This window comes from Myxocyprinus asiaticus, chromosome 2, assembly GCF_019703515.2.
Source record: "Myxocyprinus asiaticus isolate MX2 ecotype Aquarium Trade chromosome 2, UBuf_Myxa_2, whole genome shotgun sequence".
Taxonomy (NCBI): domain Eukaryota; kingdom Metazoa; phylum Chordata; class Actinopteri; order Cypriniformes; family Catostomidae; genus Myxocyprinus; species Myxocyprinus asiaticus.
This window is the reverse complement of record NC_059345.1, coordinates 36393603-36418638: the sequence shown is the minus strand read 5'-3', so window position 1 is coordinate 36418638 and position 25036 is coordinate 36393603. Positions and strand designations below refer to the sequence as shown.

Genomic DNA, 25036 nt, shown 5'->3' with positions numbered 1-25036 from the left:
AGGTTGTGACCTTATTATTATGCCTTTTGTTTTATATCTTTAGGTTCGGTGTTAAAAATGTCAGTGTGATCGCTAAGCAAACCAGGACTAAATGTATCATTTTCATTTTTGGTCTGGACCAAGAGAACCAAGAGAACCGAACTACAAGTGTGAACACACCCTTAGACACCCGCAACACCACTGTGGGAGGCGTTTAGAGGAGCATTTAAATATGAGGACGCTACATGTTAAACCTTAACTAATGTGACATAAAAATGTGTTATCAATGACTTTATGCCTCATTCTATGAGTAGAATTCACATGAGATCTGTAAAAGTAGGTGTTTTAACCACTTAATGATGATTTAAAGTAATAAACTGCTAATACGCGGCCATAATACGCACCAATTACACTCTGTTTTTGTAATTTATGATGACACTGATACTGTTACAAAGATGAGTGTATAAACATGTTAATGTGCAGAATAAAGACAAAAGAATGATGATAGGCTTACATTGGGCAGATGTGTGAATGGCTTTTGCTGCAGATGGCACATGAGTGAATGGGCACTTGAGATAATTTGAGTAGATTTAATTCCTTTTGACTAATTAAGCAAACAAACCAAAAATAAATAAATAAAAACAAATTGCATGACCTGGTCCTGGAAAATGTCTCTATGTGAACAATTGTACAGATGTAGATAAATTTGCTCCAGCTCGGTAATAACTCTATACGCTGGTGTGTTCGTATTGACTGATCTTGACTGACTGATCAATATAAACAGAATTATCTTTCGGCCTCAAAGTAGGTGGAGCTTCAGGTCACACCTACTGATGACGTAGACCAATAGCAGTAAGCAGGTGTTTAGCAGCCGGTAAGAATTTTTCCTAAATGTTCGCCAAGGCAAGCTGTTACGAGCTACCAAAACAAATGCAAAAACACCTTTTTGGAAAGATTTTGTTCTAAATGATGTCACACCTGTTCGCTCTTCAATTTTACAAAGGTACAGGTGTCAGCTGTTCATTAGATGTTTTTATCCGAGCGCACACTACACGACTCAAGCTCGTCACCTTTGTTTTTTGTTTTTTTTTAGTCGCTGACTGGACTGCTTTCCAGTCTCAAGTCACAGATCACAGTGAGTGCCTGTCATAGGCAGATGTGTAGTGTGCACACTCCTGCGACTCGAACAGACTAGTTGCAGATGCTACGACATATTTCAAACATGTTTGAAATCTGGCCGACAAGTCGTCAAGTGTGCACTGTCAAGACTAGTGGCAGACCGGCAATTAGCAACAGCTAATGAAATACAGAGAGAGCGTTAGAGAAAAAGGCATTGGAAAAAGCAAGAGCCAATAATAAAATAAAACATCACCCATGTCTCTTGAACTGCTGTCTCTCTCCTGTGCTTTTTTATCTCCCACTCTGTGCAAATCAGTGCCAAAACATCCGCAAGCCCTTCTGTAATGTTGTTTGTTGACTTATCACAAATAAACTGTTACTATAAACTGTACTGTTTAAGATTTTGAAAACCCCAGGTTTAGGCATTTATGAACATGGAAATAACACCAAAACAAATGGTTGAGTTGGTCTCAGTCTTAAATGAATTCTGGTGTGGTTCGCTTGTGGTGAGAATGCAATCCGACTGAATCGGCCATCGAACCAACCAGTATTCCTATGATAACCATGAGTATATCTGAAGGATTTTTGGAGATGACATCTGAAGGTTAGCACATCACTGTAATTCAAAATCAAAATGTGGATTTAGCCTTCCTTTAAAGACTGGAAACCTTTTTGTCAACTATATTTGATAAAATTGCATGTTTAAAAAAGGTTTTCAGAGTTTAAAATCAATCTGAGTGAAGGATAATGTTTATTTGTAGTACAACCTTTGATTAGAATGTGCATTCTGTACCACTTGTTTACTTTTTATAACCATGAAATAAACAACAATCAAAAAATGTTTTACTGGTTGACACATTCTGACAGGTATATCACTTTAACCTATAAATTGATGTATGACCTAAATCCCGGAACAGCGCACAAACATTCTGACAAATACGGGGATGGTTTGCTTACATACAACTTTTATTACCACAATTTTGGTGCGTTTTGAAATGTGAAATGTGAAAGCGAAACGAATTTGCAACATGGTAAATATTTTAGCCCGTTTCGGAACAAATCAAATGAGCAAGAGGTCTGAAAATGCCCTTAGACACTAGCAACAGCACACACACACACACACACACACACAAATCTCATTGTAGGATGTTATTATTTAGCTCTCTGTCTGTTAGTCATTTTGGGCATTCTGGTTTACTGACATGTCTTTGGAGGGTGGGATTTTCGAAAGAGAGGGGGTCGCCTAACTCATTGGTTAAGTCTGGCAAAAGTTTGTGAAACGGCTAACATCGCTTACAGCGCTTTTAGGAAAATGAGGAATGTAAAATTGAGTGACAAGACAAAGGTGGAATCATTATGGTTTAACATTATGGAACTTAACAGACCAGACTTATTCTTTCACACGTTCTGTAGCCATTCCACATGGTGTAAGTCCACACACACACACACACACACACACAAACACACAGTTTTAGGCAGCAGCAGGCAGGCGTTTAGACAGCATGGTACTGGAGCTCAGTTGGACTGCCATACTCCGTCCAAACCAAATGAGACCATGCTGCTTCAAACTAGCCCAGCAGTCTCTAAGGACTCCACACTGATTCTCCACAGCAGATCATTAAAGTCTCTTCTTTGGGCCATGGTTTCCTTGAGATGCGAGTGGAATCTACTTCTTTTCAAGCTTGTTGCAGTGAACATTAGTTCTTCTCAGTTTAATTGGAAACTTAAATACTTTGGGTAATGCATGGCCCCTGGGAGCCCTTGCTGCCATATCCTTTACTGAAACACACACACACACACACACACACACACAGAGAGAGAGAGAGAGAGAGAGAGAGAGAGAGAGAGGGAGAGAGAGAGCAGACAGGGTGTCTCTCTCCTCTGCACAAGACCTCCAAACCCTCACCCACCCCCTCAACTACAGCTGTCCTCAATGACAGCCCTTCATTATCAAAATAGAAATGTGTGTCCTAAGTGCAGCAACATTGCTAATGCTAAATATTCAACTCCCCCAAGAGCTAATTATGTCTGAGTACTGGCAACATGGATTCCATTTTTTCACCTCCAATAACAACTGTAAAAGCAATTTGAGCATTTTTCAATTAATTAAACACATAGTCTCCCAGTAACCTCTTGTCATTTTGCCCTCCAGGACCAAAGCTAATTTGTGTAGAATAGAATGAGAGAGCATGAGAGGGAGAGAGAAAGCAGTGGATGGGTGTTATTAGTAATTTTTGCCACTATTTTCCACTTTAAAGGAAGCAGAGTAGAATTAAGGGAGTAGACTGTTAATATTTCATAATGAGGACTGACACACAACTTGGTCACAGCAATCTGAAACAGGGTTTCGGCATTTTAAAAGTTTCAAGGAATATATTAAATTGGTCTAGGTTTAACCCACAAGCAATTTGATCCTTTTAGTTGTCAAAAGCACAAGACAGCATAAACTCAAAAAGTGAGATGCATGAAAAATGTGTGATACTGTACATGAATCTGATGTTCTGCTATTACAAAACATCCACACAGAGTAGCTTTTTATTTATTTATTTTTGTCAGAAAATAATAATGTGTGAAGGGAATATATGTGGGTGTTTGTGTGCATGCATCTTATCAAATATTTTCTGTCACAGCTTATGAGTGGTGCAAATAGAAACTGCGCTCACCTAGACACAGACACACACACACAAACAGAACCCTACCAAACATTCTCATTAGAGTCTCTTAGAGGCTGCTGTCAGTGAGTCAGATCAGAGAGAGTGCGTGAAATCTCGCTAACGGGCATTACAGCATTATGGGCTTTCCCTCGTCCTCTCTCTATTTCTCACTCCCTCCATCTCCATCAGGACCTGTGTGAGATACAGAAAACAGACACAAAAGGAATAATGAAGGAAAGGTAAGGAAAATGAGAATTCAGTGAATATTCAACAACAGGAAATTCAGCCTATGAAAACGCTAGATGCTTAATGTGGAAAGGCATCTCTCTCTCACTCACTCACTTCCTCTCTCGCATACAGCACCAGTCGGTGAGATGACTCCCAGTGCTGTCTAGCTTCACATTCAAAGTGCTGTTTAAATGGGTTCCCTCAAGGACGGAAGCGCAGCCTTCACCTCTGCACATCTCTACTGTCTCCCGCATGGACGGCCCTCATAAAGCTAGGGTGTGCAATCTTTTTCAGAAATGTTTTTGTTGTACTGGTTGAAAGTCTCTTCACATCCTGATAGCAATATATAATTTAAGTGGTCTAAATGTAAAAAAATATATATATATCTTCTGTGGAAGGGACAGGATTAAAAAATGAGCATTCGGTCCGAATGTAATGATAGGATGTCCTTCCTGTCTGTCAATCTATATTTGCATACCGCCACGCAACTTGTTCGCGCAGACAATCACACGTCATCAGCGTGGGTTCCTTGACGCTGTGCAGAGCGAGTGTGAGAATGGAAGGAAAACCGCAGCTACCTAATGTTCCTCCTGAACCACCAGTAAAAGGAAACAAGAAAAGAAAGTCCGTGTTAGAAACTTCTACAACGAAAAAACATATGGATCAAGAGCATGCTAAAAGCAGAATTAACATTGGCGTTGCTTTTCCACACTGGAGGCAACTGCGGGACTCAAAGGGTCCGAAAAATGATGCCATGGTTGCTGTTTTTCTTTTGGACAGGTAATTACATGGTTTGATTTGTTTTTATATATTTTGTTAATGTAATGAAGTATTTAACTCATGTAGTTTGTGTACCTGTTTGATAGAGGAGACGTGGCTTTGGAGACACCTCTTTAGCGAGGGCGGGCTCTATGCTTTCAAAGCTAGCTTGCTAACTGCTAGCCTCTCTGGATTAAACGCCCTAGCTTTAACTTTCCCTCCTTCCCCCTCACCAATACACACACACACAAATACAACAGTTAGTTCTGGTCCTCGAATCTGAATTGGACGAGAGAAGTTCCATGAGTACTGATGTCTCACACCATCAGCACTCGGACCCTTCACTCTTTGTATCACTCCGCTTATATTTGTGGCGTTCTAAACTAAAGTGTAAGAGCAGTGTAGATGTGTAAAAGAGCTAGATGTGTGTCTTTTAATTTTTCACTGTGACATTAAAGATTTTATCCAGCAGGTGGCAACAACAGACAATTTGTATGTGTTATGAGTAATGTCAAGTTTGACTGCATTGAGTCAGCACATCAGTCAGCAAGGGGTTTCTTTGAAGTCATTGTCTCTCACACCATGATCACTCAGATTACTACTACACTATAGCAGGGAAATGCAGTTAAACTAATATCATCAGCATTAAGGCTTATCATAGCTGAAAGACATAACAGATGGAAAAATCTAAAACATACTCATGGTGTGTAGCTAATTCCAGAGTTTCTGCGTTTTGAGGAGATGTAATCAACACAGCGGAGGAGAGAACAGTTTCTGTAGTGAAGGACTCATGTGCACCGTATATGCACCGTATATATATATATATATATATATATATATATATATATATATATATATATATATATATATCACACACACACACACACACACACACACAGACACTTACTTTGGACTTTATTAGAAAAACCTATACACCTACTTATTCATGCAATTATCTAATCAGCCAATCGTGTGGCAGCAGTGCAATGCATACAATCATGCAGATACGGGTCAGGAGCTTCAGTTAATTATCACATCAACCATCAGAATGGGGGAAAAAAGGTGATCTCAGTGATTTCGACTGTGGCATGATTGTTGGTGCCAGACAGGCTGGTTTGAGTATTTCTGTAACTGCTGATCTCATGGGATTTTCATGCACAACAGTCTCCAGAGTTTATTCAGAATGGTGCCAAAAACAAAAAATAGCCAGTGAGCAGCAGTTCTGCGGATGAAAACGCCTTGTTGATGAGAGAGGTCAACGGAGAATAGCCAGAGCTGCATTTCCCAAAAGCATCGCAACCTTAAGTTGATCGTAGAGACCATTGGCACCAATGGTTTCTACGATCTACTTAGGCTTATGATGCTTCTAGAAAACGCAGCCCAGACTGGTTTGAGTTGACAGAAAGGATACGGTAACTCAGAAAACCGCTCTGTACAATTGTAGTGAGCAGCATAGCATCTCAGAATGCACAACACGTTAAATCTTGAAGCAGATGGGCTACAACAGCAGAAGACCATGTCAGGCACTTTACCAGGACCATATAGTGTTCCTAATAAAGTGCTCATTGAGTATATATATACTGTATATGATTTAAAATATATACATCATTTATAAAATATAATTTTATATATATATATATATATATATTTTTTTTTTTTAAATCAGGCTACAATGAAGCATGAAATTAATCATCCATTACGTAACAACATAGTTCTCAGTTGAACTGTAATTAGTCGCCATTCTTCTGTGCTACTCTCACAAGCATCCCTGTTGTATATGAAAGACCATATCGTGTGCTATCGCAGCATAACAAAACTGCTAATTTGGATCCGGCACCTCAGTGATATCATCCTAATGAGGAGCAAATGGGGAATGAGGCCTCGCTCACATTGTTGTTGCCACAGATTACACCTGACACCCAAAGTGCTGAGGCTTGATCGGGTAACTGTTCGAACATAACAAAGGCAGTGGAGAGAAACCCTACACCTCTGCTGCGAGAGAGCATCTGAGAGAGAATGTGAGAGGGCAAGTACGGTATGCAGAGAGGCAGGCAGAAAAGTCATCTACATTTCAAATGCAGAGGATGTTTTCCATTGGATGTTTATGAAACATGTCTGCTGGGACTGAGCAACTGCAAGAGGATATGGCATCAAAGAGCTGCTCAGAGAAAACAAAACAACAACACTGCTGCTCACGGAAGAGGACAGGAGAACACAACTCCTAAAAATTATGCAACAGCTTCAGCTGATTACCTGCAACAGTCCCTCACCTGAACTCAATCTAGAATGAGCGTGCCACAATGCTTACTAACAGGATGATGAGACTGAAAAGCAAGATGGTATCACTTATAGAGTGTGGTCAGAGAAAAATGACAATGGTAATATTGCAATGGCATAGCATTTAAGTACAATATTGTAAATACACTTGTAATAACTACTTGATTACATTTTTGTTCTGTTTGGTTAGGTATCAAAACCGTGTAAAACTAGAATTGGACTTGCATTTTGACTCACTTCTTACAATAAAAAGTTAGAGAAAAATATGTTAAATTACATTTACTGTAATCCTATTGAGTTCATTTTAGCACGCCCTGCTTGCAATGAAAACTGCAGTCAGAAATAAACCAACTGTGGCTGCTTGTTTTCTCACACCAATTAAAAGGCATGTTGACAGATCAGGGACTTCAAATAGTTGTCTCAGTGAGGCATTTACTGGAGATTGTGTTTGTGTGCATGTAAAAGCCCTGTATTTTATGTTTATATTCTGAACATATTATGCATTTGAAAAAATATATAATAATAATAGAGCAAGATACTTTGTTTACTTTTTTTTAATTTTGCTGGCTATTTTGTAACTTTTAATTGTATTAATTTTGTTAGATGATTAACTGTGAGTAGTTAACCTCTAGTATGGACAATTAGTACATGTATATAATAATTCACACAATAAATACATATTCTTAGATTTAAAAACAACATGCAGAATTCAGCCTGGAAATAAAGTTATTCAAAACTAGCTTACTTAAATTTAGGTCATTGTAGTTATTGGTGAAAAAAAAAATAATAATAAAAAAAAAAAGATATAGCCCTTATAAGCAAAAATACTATTTATTTATAAAATAGTATTTAGAAAAATAATAAATATATTTATATTTACTGTGCATTTATTTATTACTCAGAGATAAAAGTCATAAATTCCCCTAAGACATTTTATCATGTTATCATTCAAACAAACCCATATTTAAATAATTTAATCATCTAGTAAAATTATAGTTTGTAAATGTAAAGACACTCTGGATTATGCATGTCTTGCAAAAATCCCTACCAGAATCCTATAATGAGGGTGCTTCCATTCACATAAATCATATTCAGAAACAACTATGACAAGGTTCCTTTAGTTATTAAATACAAAAGTATGAAAATTCTGTTAAAAAAACAGTGGTGGATACACCAATCATTTCATGGGTTTCTATCCTGAAATCATGAAATATATATATTGACTATTTCGGACCCCCGATCTGAAAATGAAACCCAAACAACTGATCAAAAATGTCTGGTTAAGTTTGGAAAAGAGGTAGTTTTGGCTACTGTATAACTCATTGTCTATACATTATAACAACTTGAAAATGAGCCTGTCCATCTCCATTCTACTAAAATCTATGCACCTATAACACATCCCGAAAGGCTCTCTAACACTTTTCACACAAAAATTGTATGCATGCTATAGGTATGAATGTGAAATATTCAGAGTTTTCTCAATGTTTTACCGAAACTATTTCATCATTCACCTTTACTGTTACTTTATGTGTGCACATACAGTGTGGTCAAGTCTGATTTAGTATAAACAGCCAGAAAATTATCCATCTACGGCTGTAGCAAGGAATGCATAGTATGGTGTGCCTTATGTGCTGACAAGAGATGCTTCAGCAAAACCCTGAAAACGCTTGTTTTCCCAACACTCAATCCTCATTAGGCTCAATCAATACTCCTTTAGTCCCTCAGCCTACTGACTCATTTCAAAATAACATTACAGGTCATTTGTCTCATCGCAGACTAGACTGCATTACGGTGCTTTCTCCCTCTCAGAGCAAAGAATGGCACAGGGAGGAGGAGAGAGAGAATGCCGGATGCTGGAATTTCCACCCTGTGGATGGAACTTTAAATATTTTTTGGTGAGAAGTTATTGAAAAATCAATGTCTGCTTCCTACAATCCATTTCAACTAAATCAATCATAATCTAGCTGGCTGGCAGGGGAGAGAGGGACAGGGGAGGGAGAGGAGAGAGAAATATAAAGAAAGAGAGAGAGAAAAATGCACACAATCTTTGTCTGAAATCTCTCATTTCTGAATCCATTCTCATAAAAAGCTCATCATGACACAGTTTAGCCTGGCTAACGGCTTGTCAGTCACCAGGGGCCTCTGATGAAAACTACTGGGAATATGGAGCCTCAGCTGGGGGACCCAGGGACCCAGTCTATCTCTGCCTAGTATATGAACACTTCAGAGTTGACTGGGGTGGTAAAGGCTATCTTGATGAGAATCAGAAAGTCGATTAAATCTGCTGGAACTCCCTCATGCTGTTTTTGCACCTGTTCCATGGGCCAGAAAAGAAAACCAGAGTAATCATGTTTAAAATAAATGAGCTCCTGCATCAACAACTTAGGTTGTTTCAATAAGAGGACCTCTTTACACATACAGAGCACTAACAGATTTAGATTGTCCTTTTAAGTAATGATCATTGCCCCTTTTGATCTTGTGCCCTTCTTACATAGATATTCGGTTCATGGCTATAACAGCTCCATTACACCATTGTTATGATTGAATACATGCATGTAATTCCTCACATAATACTATTAACACAGAAGAATTTATTGATAGCACATAATATAATACGAACAAAGTTAAGATTATTAAAATTATATTATAGATTATTTATATATTTTATTTAGTAAAGCAATAAGTATATTAAATGCACATTATAAGTAACAAATGAAAAAAAAAAAACTGTAGTCCTCTTTAATTAACACTTACTTTCACAGTACCACCAATAATTTGTAGATACATTTTGGTTAACTTTTAAAACAGTGGTCTAACTAGAGTCCACTTACTTCACATAGTGTCTGCACTTATTAGAAGACAGATAGTGTGTGGGAAAATATTGCAATATTGAGACACACTCCAACAGGCATTTTATTTAGGGATGAGGTTGCTGTATGTGTGTGTGTGTGTGTGTGTGTACAGTTGTGCTCAAAATTTTGCATTCCCTGGCAGAAATTGTGAAATTGTGGCACTGATTTTGAAAATATGACTGATCATGCAAAAAAAAAAAAAAAAAAAAATGTCTTTTATTTAAGGATAGTGATCATATGAAGCCATTTATCATCACATAGTTGTTTGGCTCCTTTTTAAATCATAATGATAACAGTAATCACCCAAATGGTCCTGATCAAAAGTTTACATTCCCTTAAATGTTTGGCCTTGTTACAGACACACAAGGTGACACACACATGTTTAAATGGCAATTAAAGTTTAATTTCCCACACCTGTGGCTTTTAAAATTGAAATTAGTGCCTGTGTATAAATAGTCAATGAGTTTGTTAGCTCTCACGTGAATTCACTGAGTAGGCTAGATACTGAGCAATGCGGAGCAGAAAAGAACTGTCAAAAGACTGTCAAAAGATCCAAAGCCTTGAAAATGCCAGTCAGTACTGTTCAATCGCTTATTAAGAAGTGGAAAATTCGGGGATCTCTTGATACCAAGCCAAGGTCAGGTAGACCAAGAAAGATTTCAGCCACAACTGCCAGAAGAATTGTTCGGGATACAAAGAAAAACCCACAGGTAACCTCAGGAGAAACACAGGCTGCTCTGGAAAAAGATGGTGTGGTTGTTTCAGGGAGCACAATATGACGATACTTGAACAAAAATTAGCTGCATGGTTGAGTTGCCAGAAAGAAGCCTTTACTGCATCAATGCCATAAAAAAGCCCGGTTACAATATGCCCGACAACACCTTGACACGCCTCACAGCTTCTGGCACACTGTAATTTGAAGTGAGGAGACCAAAATAGAGCTTTATGGTCACAACCATAAGCGCTATGTTTGGAGAGGGGTCAACAAGGCCTATAATGAAAAGAATACCATCCCCACTGTGAAGCATGGTGGTGGCTCACTGATGTTTTGGGGGTGTGTGAGCTCTAAAGGCATGGGGAATTTTGTGAAAATTGATGGCAAGATGAATGCAGCATGTTATCAGAAAATACTGGCAGACAATTTGCGTTCTTCTGCATGGAAGCTGCGCATGGGAAGCTCTTGGACTTTCCAGCACGACAATGACCCTAAGCACAAGGCGAAGTTGACCCTCCAGTGGTTACAGCAGAAAAAGGTGAAGGTTCTGGAGTGGCCATCACAGTCTCCTGACCTTCATATCATCGAGCCACTCTGGGGAGATCTCAAACGTGTGGTTCATGCAAGACGACCAAATACATTGCATGACATGGAGGCATTTTGCCAATACGAATGGGCAGCTATACTACCTGCAAGAATTTGGGGCCTCATAGACAACTATTACAAAAGACTGCACGCTGTCATTGATGCTAAAGGGGGCAATACACTGTATTAAAAACTAAGGGTATGCAGACTTTTGAACAGGGGTTATTTCATTTTTTTCTTTGTTGCCATGCTTTGTTTTATGATTGTGCCATTCTGTTATAACCTACAGTTGAATATGAATCCCATTAGAAATAAAAGAAATGTGTTTTGCCTGCTCACTCATGTTTTCTTTAAAAATGGTACATATATTACCAATTCTCCAAGGGTATGCAAACTTTTGAGCACAACTATATATATATATACATATATATATATATAATAGATGGGCACAAATAAATGATGAATACAGTTAATGTCTTCAGTGAAGCTCCTCTTTTAAATGTACACTCATTCTATATGTAAAGTAGTTTATTGTACTGTTCTACTGCTTGTACTGTTATTGTTACCTCTAATGAAGAGAATATACATTTTATTTAAAAATACATCATACTTTTTTTGGTTTTAGTATTATTATTATTATTATTATTATTATTATTATCACTGTGTTGCTTTGTTGTTTTGTGTATAGGGCCTTCTTGTGCACATGTGTTTAATCATTTCATAAAAATGACAAGGTCAAAAATAAATCACATCCATTATTCGCTACGGATCTCCCTAAAGCATTAGCGGCGGACTGTTTAGAATTTCAATTGGCTTCCAAGTGGCAAAACCCCTTAGCTAATACATCAAAGAATATTTTGCGTCAACTAATCGGTTTATGGCAGATTTGAAGTGGCTAAAATCCGTTTGAGGGGGACACAGAGAGAGGTAGCCTACATGTAACCGGCTGCCCACTGCTGTCGGAAGAGACACGCCTAACCTTGTGCCTCGAGAAAACCTGTCATGCACTTCACGTTAACTAACTTTGTTTAACCAGACCATTCTGCGCGTAAACGCTAGAAGCAATTAGTCTGCTAAAATAGATAATGCTTTCTAATAATAGTTTCTAAATCCAAATTAAATTACGTTGTCTCCCCAAGGCATTTTGGTGGAAAAGCACTACTTGAAACACCACCCCCTAGCTCTCCATTTTTTTTTATTTTTTTTTTGTCGGCCCTGGTGTAGCCTGGTCCATTTAGAATATTGCGTTATTGTGCAACATAACACACTAGTCACATTAAAAAAAAAAAAAAAAAAAAACATGCATAGTTACAAACATAACCGTCCAACATGAAGCGAGCCTTCATCAATTTTAGTATTCTAACGCAAACTCAAACTTTAGAAAGCCCATAATCAATAACCTATATCATTTGGAGCACATATCTTAACATAAGCCTACACCTCCTCTTGCCGTCCAGTCTGGGAGTTCACTTATAAGCATTTCGAAAAAGCAAGGCACGGAATATTTAAATACAACTCCTTTTGCTAAAACATCACGCCCATAAGTGCTGTTCTAGGATTATTCGTGCACTTTGATGAGGGTATGAATTATAGAGTATGTCATGTAAATTAAATAGCGCATTTTCCTACCTTTCTGCCAGCGTGTGTAGAGTGTGACTTCCTGCTGCATTCTCTTTCCATGCTTTCTTTCACTCACGAATCCTATTGGTGAAGAGGAACTCATTACTGCCGATAAAACTCTATAACGAATATTGACGTCATTCAAATGCTACCCCCGGGTATCCTTGGAAGCTGATATGCTATTTGGTGACCGATGACTGGCCACTTCCATTGTGCTTCAGCAAAAACAGAATATATATATATATATATATATATATATATATATATATATATATATATATATATATATATATATATATATCATAAATAGCCATGTGAGCCATTGAATGGGTTAGTTCTTCGTGGATGAATCATGGCCAACTCTTAAGACAGGTGCAGAATTGGTGCAATGGGATCTCACTGCTCTAGAAAAGGAAATATACGACATTTGATTCAAAATGTAAAGTGAAAATGAAAAAGTGTGTGGCCTTTTTTTTATTATTTATTTATTTATTGTATTATTATAAATGGTATGAAATCATTATCCATAGTACTGTCTCGATCAGTATTGTCATTCTCATCGAATTCTCATATTCCCAGGTGAGTTTCATTTATTTGGTGGTGGGGCAAAGCTAATAAAAATGTCTTCACTATCACAGTCGACATTGTGGTAATCTCTTCGTATGTCTACCGTTTGTTTTGCTTTGAATTTAGCATTAGTCCACTGAGTTTAAGCGTCATCATTCTTCACTCTTGTGAGGTTCTTGGAGTTCAGTAACACGTGACCTCATGCACACAACTCTGTAGCAGCGCCTATAGCGATCCCTTTCGGCTCAGATAGACTTTAACAAGTGAGGCACAATCAGCTCGACGAGTCATGGATCAATCTCCTTAGACACCTATATCTTTTCCTTTTTTTTTTTTTTTTTCTTCTTTTTTTCCTTTTCATTCATAAATTACACCGGAATATCATAAATTCATTCATAAATTAAATTGTCTTAAAAAAAAAAATATTGTCTTAAAAAATGACTGCAATCTAATTCGCGTAATGCAAAAACTTTTCCTCAACCGTGTAAAATTATTTGTGCGTTGGTGTTATGGAACACTTAGATTATGAAAATACAAACAGTTATTAAACTTATATATATATATATATATATATATATATATATATATATATATATATATATATATATATAAGTTTAATAACTGTTTGTATTTTCATATATATATCCTGTGGCTATTTTGACAGTATCAAAACATTTAATTGTGTTAAATGATCGGTGTTATCTAAACGTATCCTATATTTACTCTTAAATAATTTAAACATCTATTCTCCATTGTTAAAATTGTTGTCATGTAATAAACACACAATAAAGTCAGCAAGCAAACAGAATAAAATGGGGATATTTTCCGCCGCAGATATCTGTTTGAATCAAAGGGGCTTAGAGCCCTGGTCGTGGCGGATTTGCCGTGGTTCATATGGTCTTAATCTGTCTGCGCTTGGGGCTTTGGTGTTAAGGAGAAGAAGATCTAGTTTGTTCCGGGATCTAAGGCGAAAACTGTCCAGCGGAAAAATCAGTTAACACCTGTCAAAAGTTACTTCTTCACTTTCTTACCGCTAAGAATTTATCTAAGCGTGTGTAGTCACTAGTCACACAACTCTCTCTCTCTCCCTCTCTTTCAGTAAGGTGGGAAGTGTTATGCGAAAACAATTGTGGCATAATGATATTATTCAAGCGATCCATTTATACGAGGAATCAAGATAAAATAGGCTAAACGTGTCATTTAGCCACGATCATTTGCAAACGCTTGTCAATTTAGGAGCAACGTCAAAACTGGTCGTCCACGTTCAGCTGTCTTGGATCAGATGGATCGCCGACTGTCGCATATTCTTGGAAAGTATATAGCCTATTTCAATATGGTAAGAATGAGCGCAGAGAACACACAAAAAGGAAGATGAAGAACTGCAAACAGTACTTGTAGCGTCTCCTCTCGCATTTGGCTAATCGTCCGAGTGAGATAACCGTCCATTTGTAAATAATCGTGAGCGAAAATAAAGGCTTCATGTATTAAAATAAGGAAAGCTGAAGTTGATGTAGCTGGCTCGCATGAGACCGCCATCCAGGGGCTGCAGCTGCTCAGTCTAAGGCAATGAGGCTTGTTAGAGACAAAAATAGAGGGGAAGCGGGGGAGATTGTTAGTGAGTGCCATGCAGGGTACGAATGTACAGAGAGAGAGAGAGAGAGAGAGAGAGAGGAGAGAGAGAGAGAGAGAGAGAGAGAGAGAGAGAGACGATTCAGGCTGGGCTGCTGTAACCCAAATCCAGCTTTCCTTTCCTACCATAACTACACCCTGAGAGGAGGAGCGAGAGGCACATAGTAGGCGTCAGAATCCTCAATTTCCAACTTAGCATCCTGGCAGGACACTCTCCAAAGCAAAGCCCCATCCGAGAGCAAAAAAAAAACTTGTTCCGCGCGTTAGGCATGAGAGACACAGTGCGCACAGAGGGTGAGAGAGTGGCTCGAAAATCCGCGTGTGAGTGAAAACAACCGGGTTGCAGTCTGACAACGACTGATTAACGAGTGTGAAGTATATGCATTTGTCGTTCTCTTTCATTTCCATCACTGCTATCACCGCGAGCAGGACGGGACGGGGGTCTGTTTATTCGCAACTCTATGAGCGAGCGCTGAGAGCGCGTAAGAGTTTGAGGGAAAAAAACACAAGTGAGAACCTTATATTAGGATCTTCACCATGGCGTACCCTCAGGGCTACTTGTATCAGCCATCCGCCTCTTTGGCACTCTATTCGTGTCCTGCCTACAGTACAAGCGTGATATCGGGACCTCGGACTGAGGAACTAGGGAGATCTTCCTCTGGCTCTGCTTTCGCTCCCTATGCCGGATCTACAGCGTTCACCAGCGCCTCGCCAGGCTACAGTTCCCATCTCCCGTACGGTGCTGATGCCGCTGCCACTTTTACTTCTTATGTGGTGAGTGAGCTATTTGGGGTGCCTATTTATTTTTTCTACTTTGGAAAAGTTGACTGGATTTTATTACACTTGCAGTTGCGATACATATTAGGCGATGTGTTGCAAGTATGACGCACACATTAAACATTTGTCTTTGCAGCGCAACATCTGCGGTTTTAATAAGCAAATATACATTCGCGAGATTGGGTTTAGTACAAAACAATACAACGTTTTTAAATAACCAGAAATTATGCTCAAACATACATTACAGCAAATAGATAGCTATTTAGATTGTTGTCTCTAAATGAAGCAAATATATCTCTTTCAATACGAATCTCAGAAAGGCAAAAAGAAACACGTAAAAAACACACATAATTCCACTTATTAATTATTTAGAAAATATATTTAGTAATTAGCCTAATATTTTTGTTGTCGTTTGTGGCTAATCGATTTCCCCCAATCTTGAGAGCTGTAAACGTAATAGGCCTACCTCATATCAAAGAGAATAAATGATCAGTTGTGTCCAATTTGTCTTAGCCGTGTATTTAGTCAAATAAGCTACGTAAAGGAAACATGTTCAACCGGCGATTTAAATGTAAATCGTGTGAGTAGGCCATCACAATGTCAGATGACCCAATACAATGCTGCAAATTCTAATTAGCATTAATCTGACAATAAATTCTCAAAAGTCATTGTCGTTAGATTTATCGTTAGATCGTAAACAATGGGGGGGTGGAGAGAAAGTTGTGAAATTGCATTTCAAAATCATTTCTGCTGAAGGGAATGAGGCAACTGGCTAAATGGAAACGATATGTTGTTCTTGCGTGTCCCCGCGGCCTTGCTTTACTCTTTAGATTAATTAGATTTAAAGTGTGTACATGTGGCATACATCTGCATGTTTGTCTTTGCAAGTGTGTGCGTAAAAGTGTGTTTGTTCATGGTGTTTTCTGTGTTTGCGTAAGTGATCTGAAACTGATATTCTATTGTGCACAGGTACCGATATAGTGAAATTTTGCTAATAAAACTATTGGTTTGGCTCTTTGCAGAGCTCGCCGTATGACCACGCGACAGGCATGGCCGGATCTATTGGGTATCATCCTTACGCTGCTCCCTTGGGCTCATACCCGTATGGAGACCCAGCTTACCGCAAGAATGCTACCCGAGACGCCACAGCCACTTTGAAAGCCTGGTTAAGCGAGCACAGGAAAAACCCATACCCCACCAAAGGCGAGAAGATAATGCTGGCCATCATCACAAAAATGACCCTCACGCAAGTGTCCACCTGGTTCGCCAACGCCAGGAGGAGGCTAAAGAAGGAGAACAAGATGACCTGGACCCCACGGAACAGGAGCGAGGACGAGGAGGAGGACGAAAACATTGATCTAGAGAAAAACGACGACGACGAGCCAAACAAGCCTACAGACAAGGGAGAATCCACAGACACAGAGGCAGGTCTGTGGAAAAAATCATCAATTTTTCATTGCAGTCGTTTTCACTCCGGGCACAAAATTGATTGCTGGTTAATGGTAGTATATTATTTATAATGGGAGAATTGCTTTAAATAATAATCACCTTGAGCTCCTCTAATTTGACTTCTTATGGACTGAGAATTGCTGGTGACGTATGGCGCTTTGCACTCCATTTATCTCGAGCTGCATAATAAGGACACAGCTGGTGCACGGAATCTCATTCATGGCTATGATAATAACCACCCTATTATTATTATTATTATTATTATTATTATTATTATTATTATTATTATTATTATTATTATTTATTGCTATTTTAAAACTTTATGATTGCACAGAAATTGGTTAATTTATTGAATGCAAAACCTGCAAAATGCTTGTATACGCAATATTTGTGTCTAATGTTCCAAAATGTTGAACTGTGTTGTGGGCCAGTCGTGCTTAATCAAATCTATTTATTTTTTGCCTTTAGATCATAAACTCATCAACCCAGGGGAGATACCGTGCGACAGGTTTAAAGACGAGGCTAAAGATCTTGATCCACTTTTGTCAGACACGGAATTAAAAAACACAGAGGAGCGGACGGATTTGCTCGCCGAACAGGCAAAACCCACCACATCCTCTCCCTCCGTCCTACAGAGAGGGAATGATCTCCTTACGCAAGAGAAGCCATCAGAACCGGGCCATGCCACGAGCACGGGGAACAGCAACGTAACATCTGTTATTCATTCTTCCTCTTCAGCGCCCAAACCCAAACTCTGGTCTTTGGCCGAGATCGCCACGTCTTCGGACAGGTGCAAGGGGGCCAGTGAGGCTCCACAGGCCGCGAGGCTGGGTCAAAACACAGTCATAGCCAGACCTGCTTCACCGACCCGGTCCTCCCCTCAATGCCCTCTCCCTAATAACACTGTCCTCTCTCGGCCTATTTACTACACATCGCCTTTTTACCCGGGCTACACGAACTATAGCACTTTCGGACATCTCCACAGCAGCCACGGCACCAACACCAGCTCCACGGCACATTTCAATGGATTAAGCCAGACTGTTTTAAACAGAGCCGAGGCTCTGGTCAGAGAGAGCAAAGTAAGAAGCCAAACGCAGGTAGATCTTTGCAAAGACTCACCTTACGATCTAAAGAAAGGTATGTCAAACATTTAATACCGGATTCGGCGCCAATCACATGGACATTTATTTATTATTTGTGGTTGCTTAAAAGAAGAAGCAAAAGAAGACGCAAATGATCATTCTGATTGCAGTACCCGAGGACAATTATTTTCTGAGTAAATGCATATCCTCAAATCTTAGTTTCTGAATGGTTAATCAAGAGGATGTAACTTCTAAGAATTGTCCTAAACGCTGCAGCCGCCTAAGTCTATTTGTATTAAAAAGACTAATATGTATATTTAATGTAGCATTTTGTATTTAAAATGGACAATACACTATCTTTGAAGTAAATTATGGAAAAGAAAATGTGTGCAGCGGTTGATTTGGGAATTTGCATGGCTGTGAATGAGAAATGTAATAGCTGCACAAACATAAAAACAAAAAACAAAACATGTTTACATTATTATTTAGGTTACTTGAGGATAGATCAGGTCCGAATAGGACATCAGGACCGAAAATGGGTTGTTAAATCGCGGTCTGCTTGGACATTGTAGGTCGATAGCGTTTTCAAATGTATTTTTAACTTTTAAAACAAGCAGGGGCAAACACTGAAACTCAGGCGGTTAGGGAAAGGCCATATGGAGACGAGGTTTGATTTGCAAATGTTCCGTGGTTGGTTCGATGCTACTAACGTTTTACACAACTTTCTCCAGAAACACAATACGCATCTGTCATTGCAAACAGAGAGATGGTTGGACGGGTAAATATTGATATGACAACACCGGCAAAAGTGTCGAGCAGTCATTTAACCCAATTACATTCCAACCGCGTCGTGTTATATGCAAAGCAATCAGGTGGTGAACTCCAGTAATGAGTTCGATTTTATGCTAAATTTAGACCTCATTACTATTTCCTAGGCGTGGCAAAGTGGTTAGAGGCGCGCGGCGATGCGGAGTGGGCCTTGGAGCATACTGCTCTGTTATATCATTAAATGGCAGGATAGGCTTAATAGCGCTTTGAATTATAGACAATGATGGTTTTCAAAAGTGTAGCCAAGGTGCCGTGACAAGCAAATGTCCCCTGGCGTGGCCTGTCCCTTAGTACTGTCCTGCACCTCTACCCTCACCCGCAGATAGGTGTCACACTTGCTCTTTTCAAGCCCTGACTCGTTAAGATACAGAGTGAACTACTTCAGATGGTGCAGGTAAATTGGAGTGAGAGAGAGTAAATGATTATAGATTAGAGGAAAAACACAACATGCTAATTTATCACAATGGGTTTTCAGAAATGTTTGTGCTTTTACATTTTAATTCCCACACACAAATTAATAGCATGTAAATTATTTTTAATACATTAAGATAAAAACAAAAAGTTTTAGTTACACAATTTTGTTTAAGCATATGAAAAAAAAAAAACAATCACCAAATTACATAATAAATCCAATTGATAACTGACTCTATCGAAGTCGCTTTATTATTATTATTATTTAATTATTTATTGGTCCGCAATTACATTTTGTTTTCTCACAAAAGGATAAACAGCTGTTCGTTCTTTAAATGCAGAAATCATTGGTATTTTTTTAAGATGCAAATGTATTGATTGTCATCCAAGCTCGAACCATGGCCTAAACAAGATGGGGTAGACAATTAATTATTTACATTCTCTCCATAACGCTTCTATTCAGCATCGATACTGTGACAAAGTTTCAACACATTTTTAGCATCTCACCACTGTTTTGTCGTAGACAAACCAGAAACTATAGACTCAATTTCCCTTAATAATAAAATTAATAATAATTATACTACTACTACTACTACTAATAATAATAATAACAATAATAATAATAATAATAATAATAATAATAATAATAATAATAATAATAACAGAAGGGAGGAATGGGAGCTCTTTAAATCAGTCTGAGGTCGTGTCATTAATCTCTATAGTTTACTTTGCACACTCCAGTTGAAAAGTCCCCTGGGTTTCATTTAATTCCCCGGGCTCTAATGTCCTTCCCCGGCAGCAGAGTGGATGAGGGGGTGGCTATATTTAATCTCTCGGAGTGGGATGGAGCTGCCTCTGCAACACATCAGCCGGGTAAATAGCATAATTATGTTTTTCTTTGCTGATACCTCTAGGAGTTGAAGCATTCATTGCAATGGCCCATATGTGCATAAGCCCATTTAGAAGTTTAAAAAGGAGGAATTGATATTATTGAGGACAGACTGTTACATTTATTCTTCGTCTCAATACCTGTAATAAACATCACATTTCCTGAATTTTCACATTTTCACATTATATATATATATATATATATATATATATATATATATATATATATATATATATATATATATATATATATATATCTTCTCTTCAAATGCTGACATGCTAGGCCTTAATATTAAAATATCGATAATAATTTACGATCTCATTTTACGCATGAGGGAAATCAATTGGATATTTAAACGGATAAAGGAAGCATGTGTAAAAGCTGATTTAAACGTCCATAGGCACAATAGAGAGAGCCCGTTAGGCACACTGAAGATGCATAATGTATTCTGTATTCGCGCAAATTCTGATTTTATTTTATTTAATTTTTTTTTTGTTTGTTTTTTTTTTTTTTTTTGTATGAATGCAAAAATAAATAAATTAATCCTTAACCTTTAGAAATATGTTTCAAATGCCACCATACGTGACTTAAATTGGTGACTGCTTTGTTTGATGTATTGATGAAAACCAAAGTCACATTTGGGATATTATTCGCTCCTTTGTTATCAACGGTATTAATTATATTATAAAATGTGCATTTTAAACATAGGCATAGATTATTTTTTTACTTTTACACATAATGCAGCGATCCATTAATTCAGAAGGCTGTCGGAATCAGGTCGGCCAAACCCGTCCGTGCTTCTGTAAGAATTAATGTCGTAGTGCCCGCGAACTCTGCAAAGATCCCACATGACAACCCGATCTCACGACTTTGTTCAACTTTATTTCCCGCGTCCCTCTTTTTCTTCCAGTTGAATGGCTTTCAAGCTCATTGTTCGAAAGAGATCTACAGTCACAGTGTGCATGTCAAGTGAGAGAGGAAGAATGAGACAAAAGAGAGAGAGAGAGAGAGAGAGAGAGAGAGAGAGAGAGAGAGAGAGAGAGAGAGAGAGAGAGAGAGAGAGAGAGAGAGAGAGAAATCTAAACTATACATGTATTCGATTAAATATGATTTCAAAATTTAGTTTTGGTGTTCTGCGAAAAAAAGTTTAGCTCTCGAAGTTTAGCTCTCCGAAATGAGAACAAAGACCCAAGTGAACAGAAATAACTTCAATCAACAATTTTCGTTAATCTTATTAGGGAGGACTGTGGTGTAAATTCTCACACAATTACATATATGATACATCTGTATTAGATTTATTTCTTGTGTATTTATTTTTTATTTATTTTGAACAATATACCAAGAAAAAGGTAGGGGAAAACGATGAACGAAATTACTTAAATTACCGAATAAAAGAGCGTTTATATATATATATATATATATATATATATATATATATATATATATATATATATATATATATATATATATTATTATTATTATTATTATTATGTTTTTAAGTTTAATAACTGTTTGTATTTTCATAATCTAAGAACGTGTAAGCAGTGTTCCATAACACAAACGCACAAATAATTTTACACGGTTGAGGAAAAGTTTTTGCATTACGCGAATTAGATTGCAGTATATGAAGATTTCAGTCCCGACCCTGAACATTTATGCACATTACACGCATTTGTAGTAGCCTAAAACTTCAAATTGAACACAATAATGTTTCCCGCATTATTTGCAAAAATTAATCGAGATACTATAAAATTACGGCTCTACACTAAAAAAAATCACTGTGTGCATTAAATATTACCTAAAGTGTTTGCATATATCATTCATTCAGGAAAAACTTTTTTATGCTATAATTAGCAAGCTGTAACTATAGGCGCCATTTATTCGGTGCTCTGTGGTTCTGATGCAATGTAGCGATATGTCGAGGGAAATTTTAAAAACAGAGGAAACGGTTATCGACTTCGAAAATTTTACTGATCTTTAACATTCATGCGCTTAAATCACACCTGCCAAGTAATCGAGCAGCGCGCGACTGGGCCCCTCAGGGATACAGGTAACTTCTATGGCGTAATCAAATCCTGTTGATAAAAAGAATCGCTAAATCACCGTTAAATGTATCGGACCAAATGTTCCAAAACGGATTTCAGCGTAATATCAACAGTCCACCTGATAACAGCCAATGACTACTTGATCCCTCCACACTAACACGACTCCAGCTGAGCCGAATCAAATTCAGCACGAATGTGTAAAAGGACACCCTTTTATTTGACCTGCTTATAATATGCGCTGGGACATCTGTGAGAGGCAGCACCGCAAGTGTGGCCAAATTCAGAATGGTCCTCTCTCTCTCTCTCTCTCTCTCTCTCTCTCCTTGAAGTGAACAATATGTTGGTTGATTTCCCCGCTTGTTAGTTTAAGAAAAGAAAGAGAGAGAGAGAACTGATTGAGGGGAGTTCAGTCAAACTCGTTGTGAGAGCAGATACAAAGAGGGAAGAAAAATCGTGAAATTTGTTTGCAAGCGAATAATTCTTCTCCAAACATCATCCTTACTCCCAAACATTCAATAAAGAAACTAAACTGGAGTGGCCTCTTTACTACAGCACACTGGGAATACCTCATCCCTTTTATTTAATCATCAAATCCCACTGAGGAACCTCTTAATTAATTATGGGTGCTAAAAATTCACACCAGCTGTTTCTCTCTTTTCTCTCTTCACTCGTCGGTGCTGCCAGGGCGAAGAGTGTGACGCGGCCATTGGCCATAATTTTCACAAATTAGCCCATTTTCTCCCTCAGAATCGAGCTCCTGTCAAGGCTGCTCTGACGTATATCATTTCGCTGGCTCTGAAGGCCCGTCGACGAGGGGGGAGGCGAGGTAAAAAAAAAAAAAAAAAAGTGTCTTTTCGCAAAGTCACGGCCCATTCGAAGCTTATCAATCGTTCGTGTTAAAGGAACATTTAAGATAGGCAGACGCACATTGTAAGTCGACCCTGATGAAGTGACAGGGTGTGATTTACTGCTATTTACCCTCACTTTAGCCTGGAACGTCACCCACTGTTTTCCTATTACCCGCGTGCGGCTCTCTGGGGAGAGATTACACGTGTCATTTTCAGCTTTCTGATGTTTTAAGTGAAACCTCCACACATAAACAAATATTTTTACTAAAGAAGGAAACCGTTAACGAATAATTTGACCTGAGAGCGTTTTTGACAGTAGGTAGGCCTACAGCTTTTGGACTATATTGTTCTCTCCACATAATGGAAATAAAATACAAAAATAATATAGCCTATATATACATACTAGTCAGTAAGACATTAAAGGCTTTATTAGGTGAAAGTAAAACCATATAATTCATGTCATAAAAGCTTAAAAAAGACATGGCTCTAAATGTGCTACCTGCAATATTTAAATTAACTAATATTAGCGTAAGTAGAATAAATGTTGTGGATTTCTTTCCTAAAATTAAACATGTTAACATAAAACACATTTCTAATAATACTTACTGACACACACACACACACAAAATAAATAAATAAATAAATCCTCATATTCTGTTTCACTTTCACTTTCTCTTTCACACACACACACACACACACACACACACACACACACACACACACACACACACACACACACACACACACACACACACACACACATTGGTGCAACTATCATTATGAGGACTCCACCTTGTAAACCACATAAACCTGCCCACACACACACACTTTTATTTATTTTTTGCTATAAGATAGTAACTACACTATAGCTCAAGTTCAAGTAACAACCTAATCTCTAATCTCTGATCTTCAGTTTGAGATCAGAGTTTATGGGATGCCTCCTGTCCAGCTTCAGCTAAAGATTTAGTGTATTTTTTATTTATTTTTTTACTATTAAGATAAATAAGATTAAATTAACTAAACTTTTATATTGAATGAAATGCAATGAGTATCACAAAAACAAGAGCATATTAATGAGCTAAATGTCAAACAATAATATTCAGAAAATGAATCTGGGTGATTCATTAATTTATCATTAATGAATGGCATTTGAAGTTTAAATTAAATGAAAGGACTTTTGCCCTTTAGCTTTGTGCATATTGAATATCTACTTTTGCACCTATTGTTTTATTATTGCTGCAGTTAATATACACTGTCATGCCAATTTATGGTAAATCAGCCCAGTCAAATGAGGAAGCTGTACAAGGATGGAAATGTTTCATTTTAATGCAGATAATTTTTATTTATTTTTTTTAATCACAAGAAATGAAAACAGAGAGATTTCAACACATCAGGCCCAAGTCCTAACAGTCCCACAGCACCACTTTGCCTAGATAAGCGACTAGTATTATTACATTCTTAATGGTTTAGATTAAGATTGATGAACTGTTTTCTTTTAGGCACTTCACAGGGTCCACGAAAAGGGGGGGAGAGGAGACGGGGGACGGAGGAGAGAGGGGATGAAGGGAGGTCTACAAGCTGCCTGTTTATTTACATTTGGCCTTTTTAAATGATCTCTTTCTTCTAGACATCTGTTCCACATTATGACACTGATATTTAGCCTGATGGCCGCTCTGATGTGCTGCTTTGTGAGATAGCAGGAATAGGCGGCCATTATCCACAG

The 25036-nt window shown here is 38.0% G+C and overlaps 1 protein-coding gene and 1 long non-coding RNA gene across 2 annotated transcripts; one reads left to right on the top strand and one right to left on the bottom strand.

The window, feature by feature from the left end:
• Nucleotides 1-3636: 3636 nt before the first annotated feature.
• Nucleotides 3637-14942, bottom strand: LOC127416061 (uncharacterized). The gene is made up of 4 exons (XR_007893031.1): nt 14748-14942; nt 12798-12869; nt 4095-4570; nt 3637-3944 (listed from the first exon to the last, which is right to left on the bottom strand). It is a non-coding gene; the product is annotated as an uncharacterized LOC127416061 (long non-coding RNA).
• A 247-nt stretch (nt 14943-15189) lies between these two features.
• On the top strand, nt 15190-19404 carry LOC127416042 (iroquois-class homeodomain protein irx-5-like). Its single transcript, XM_051655142.1, has 3 exons — nt 15190-15758; nt 16784-17189; nt 17679-19404. Exons 1-3 carry the CDS (start codon nt 15522-15524, stop codon nt 18362-18364), a joined length of 1329 nt encoding a protein of 442 aa, XP_051511102.1. The 5' UTR covers nt 15190-15521; the 3' UTR covers nt 18365-19404.
• The last annotated feature ends 5632 nt before the right edge of the window (nt 19405-25036 follow it).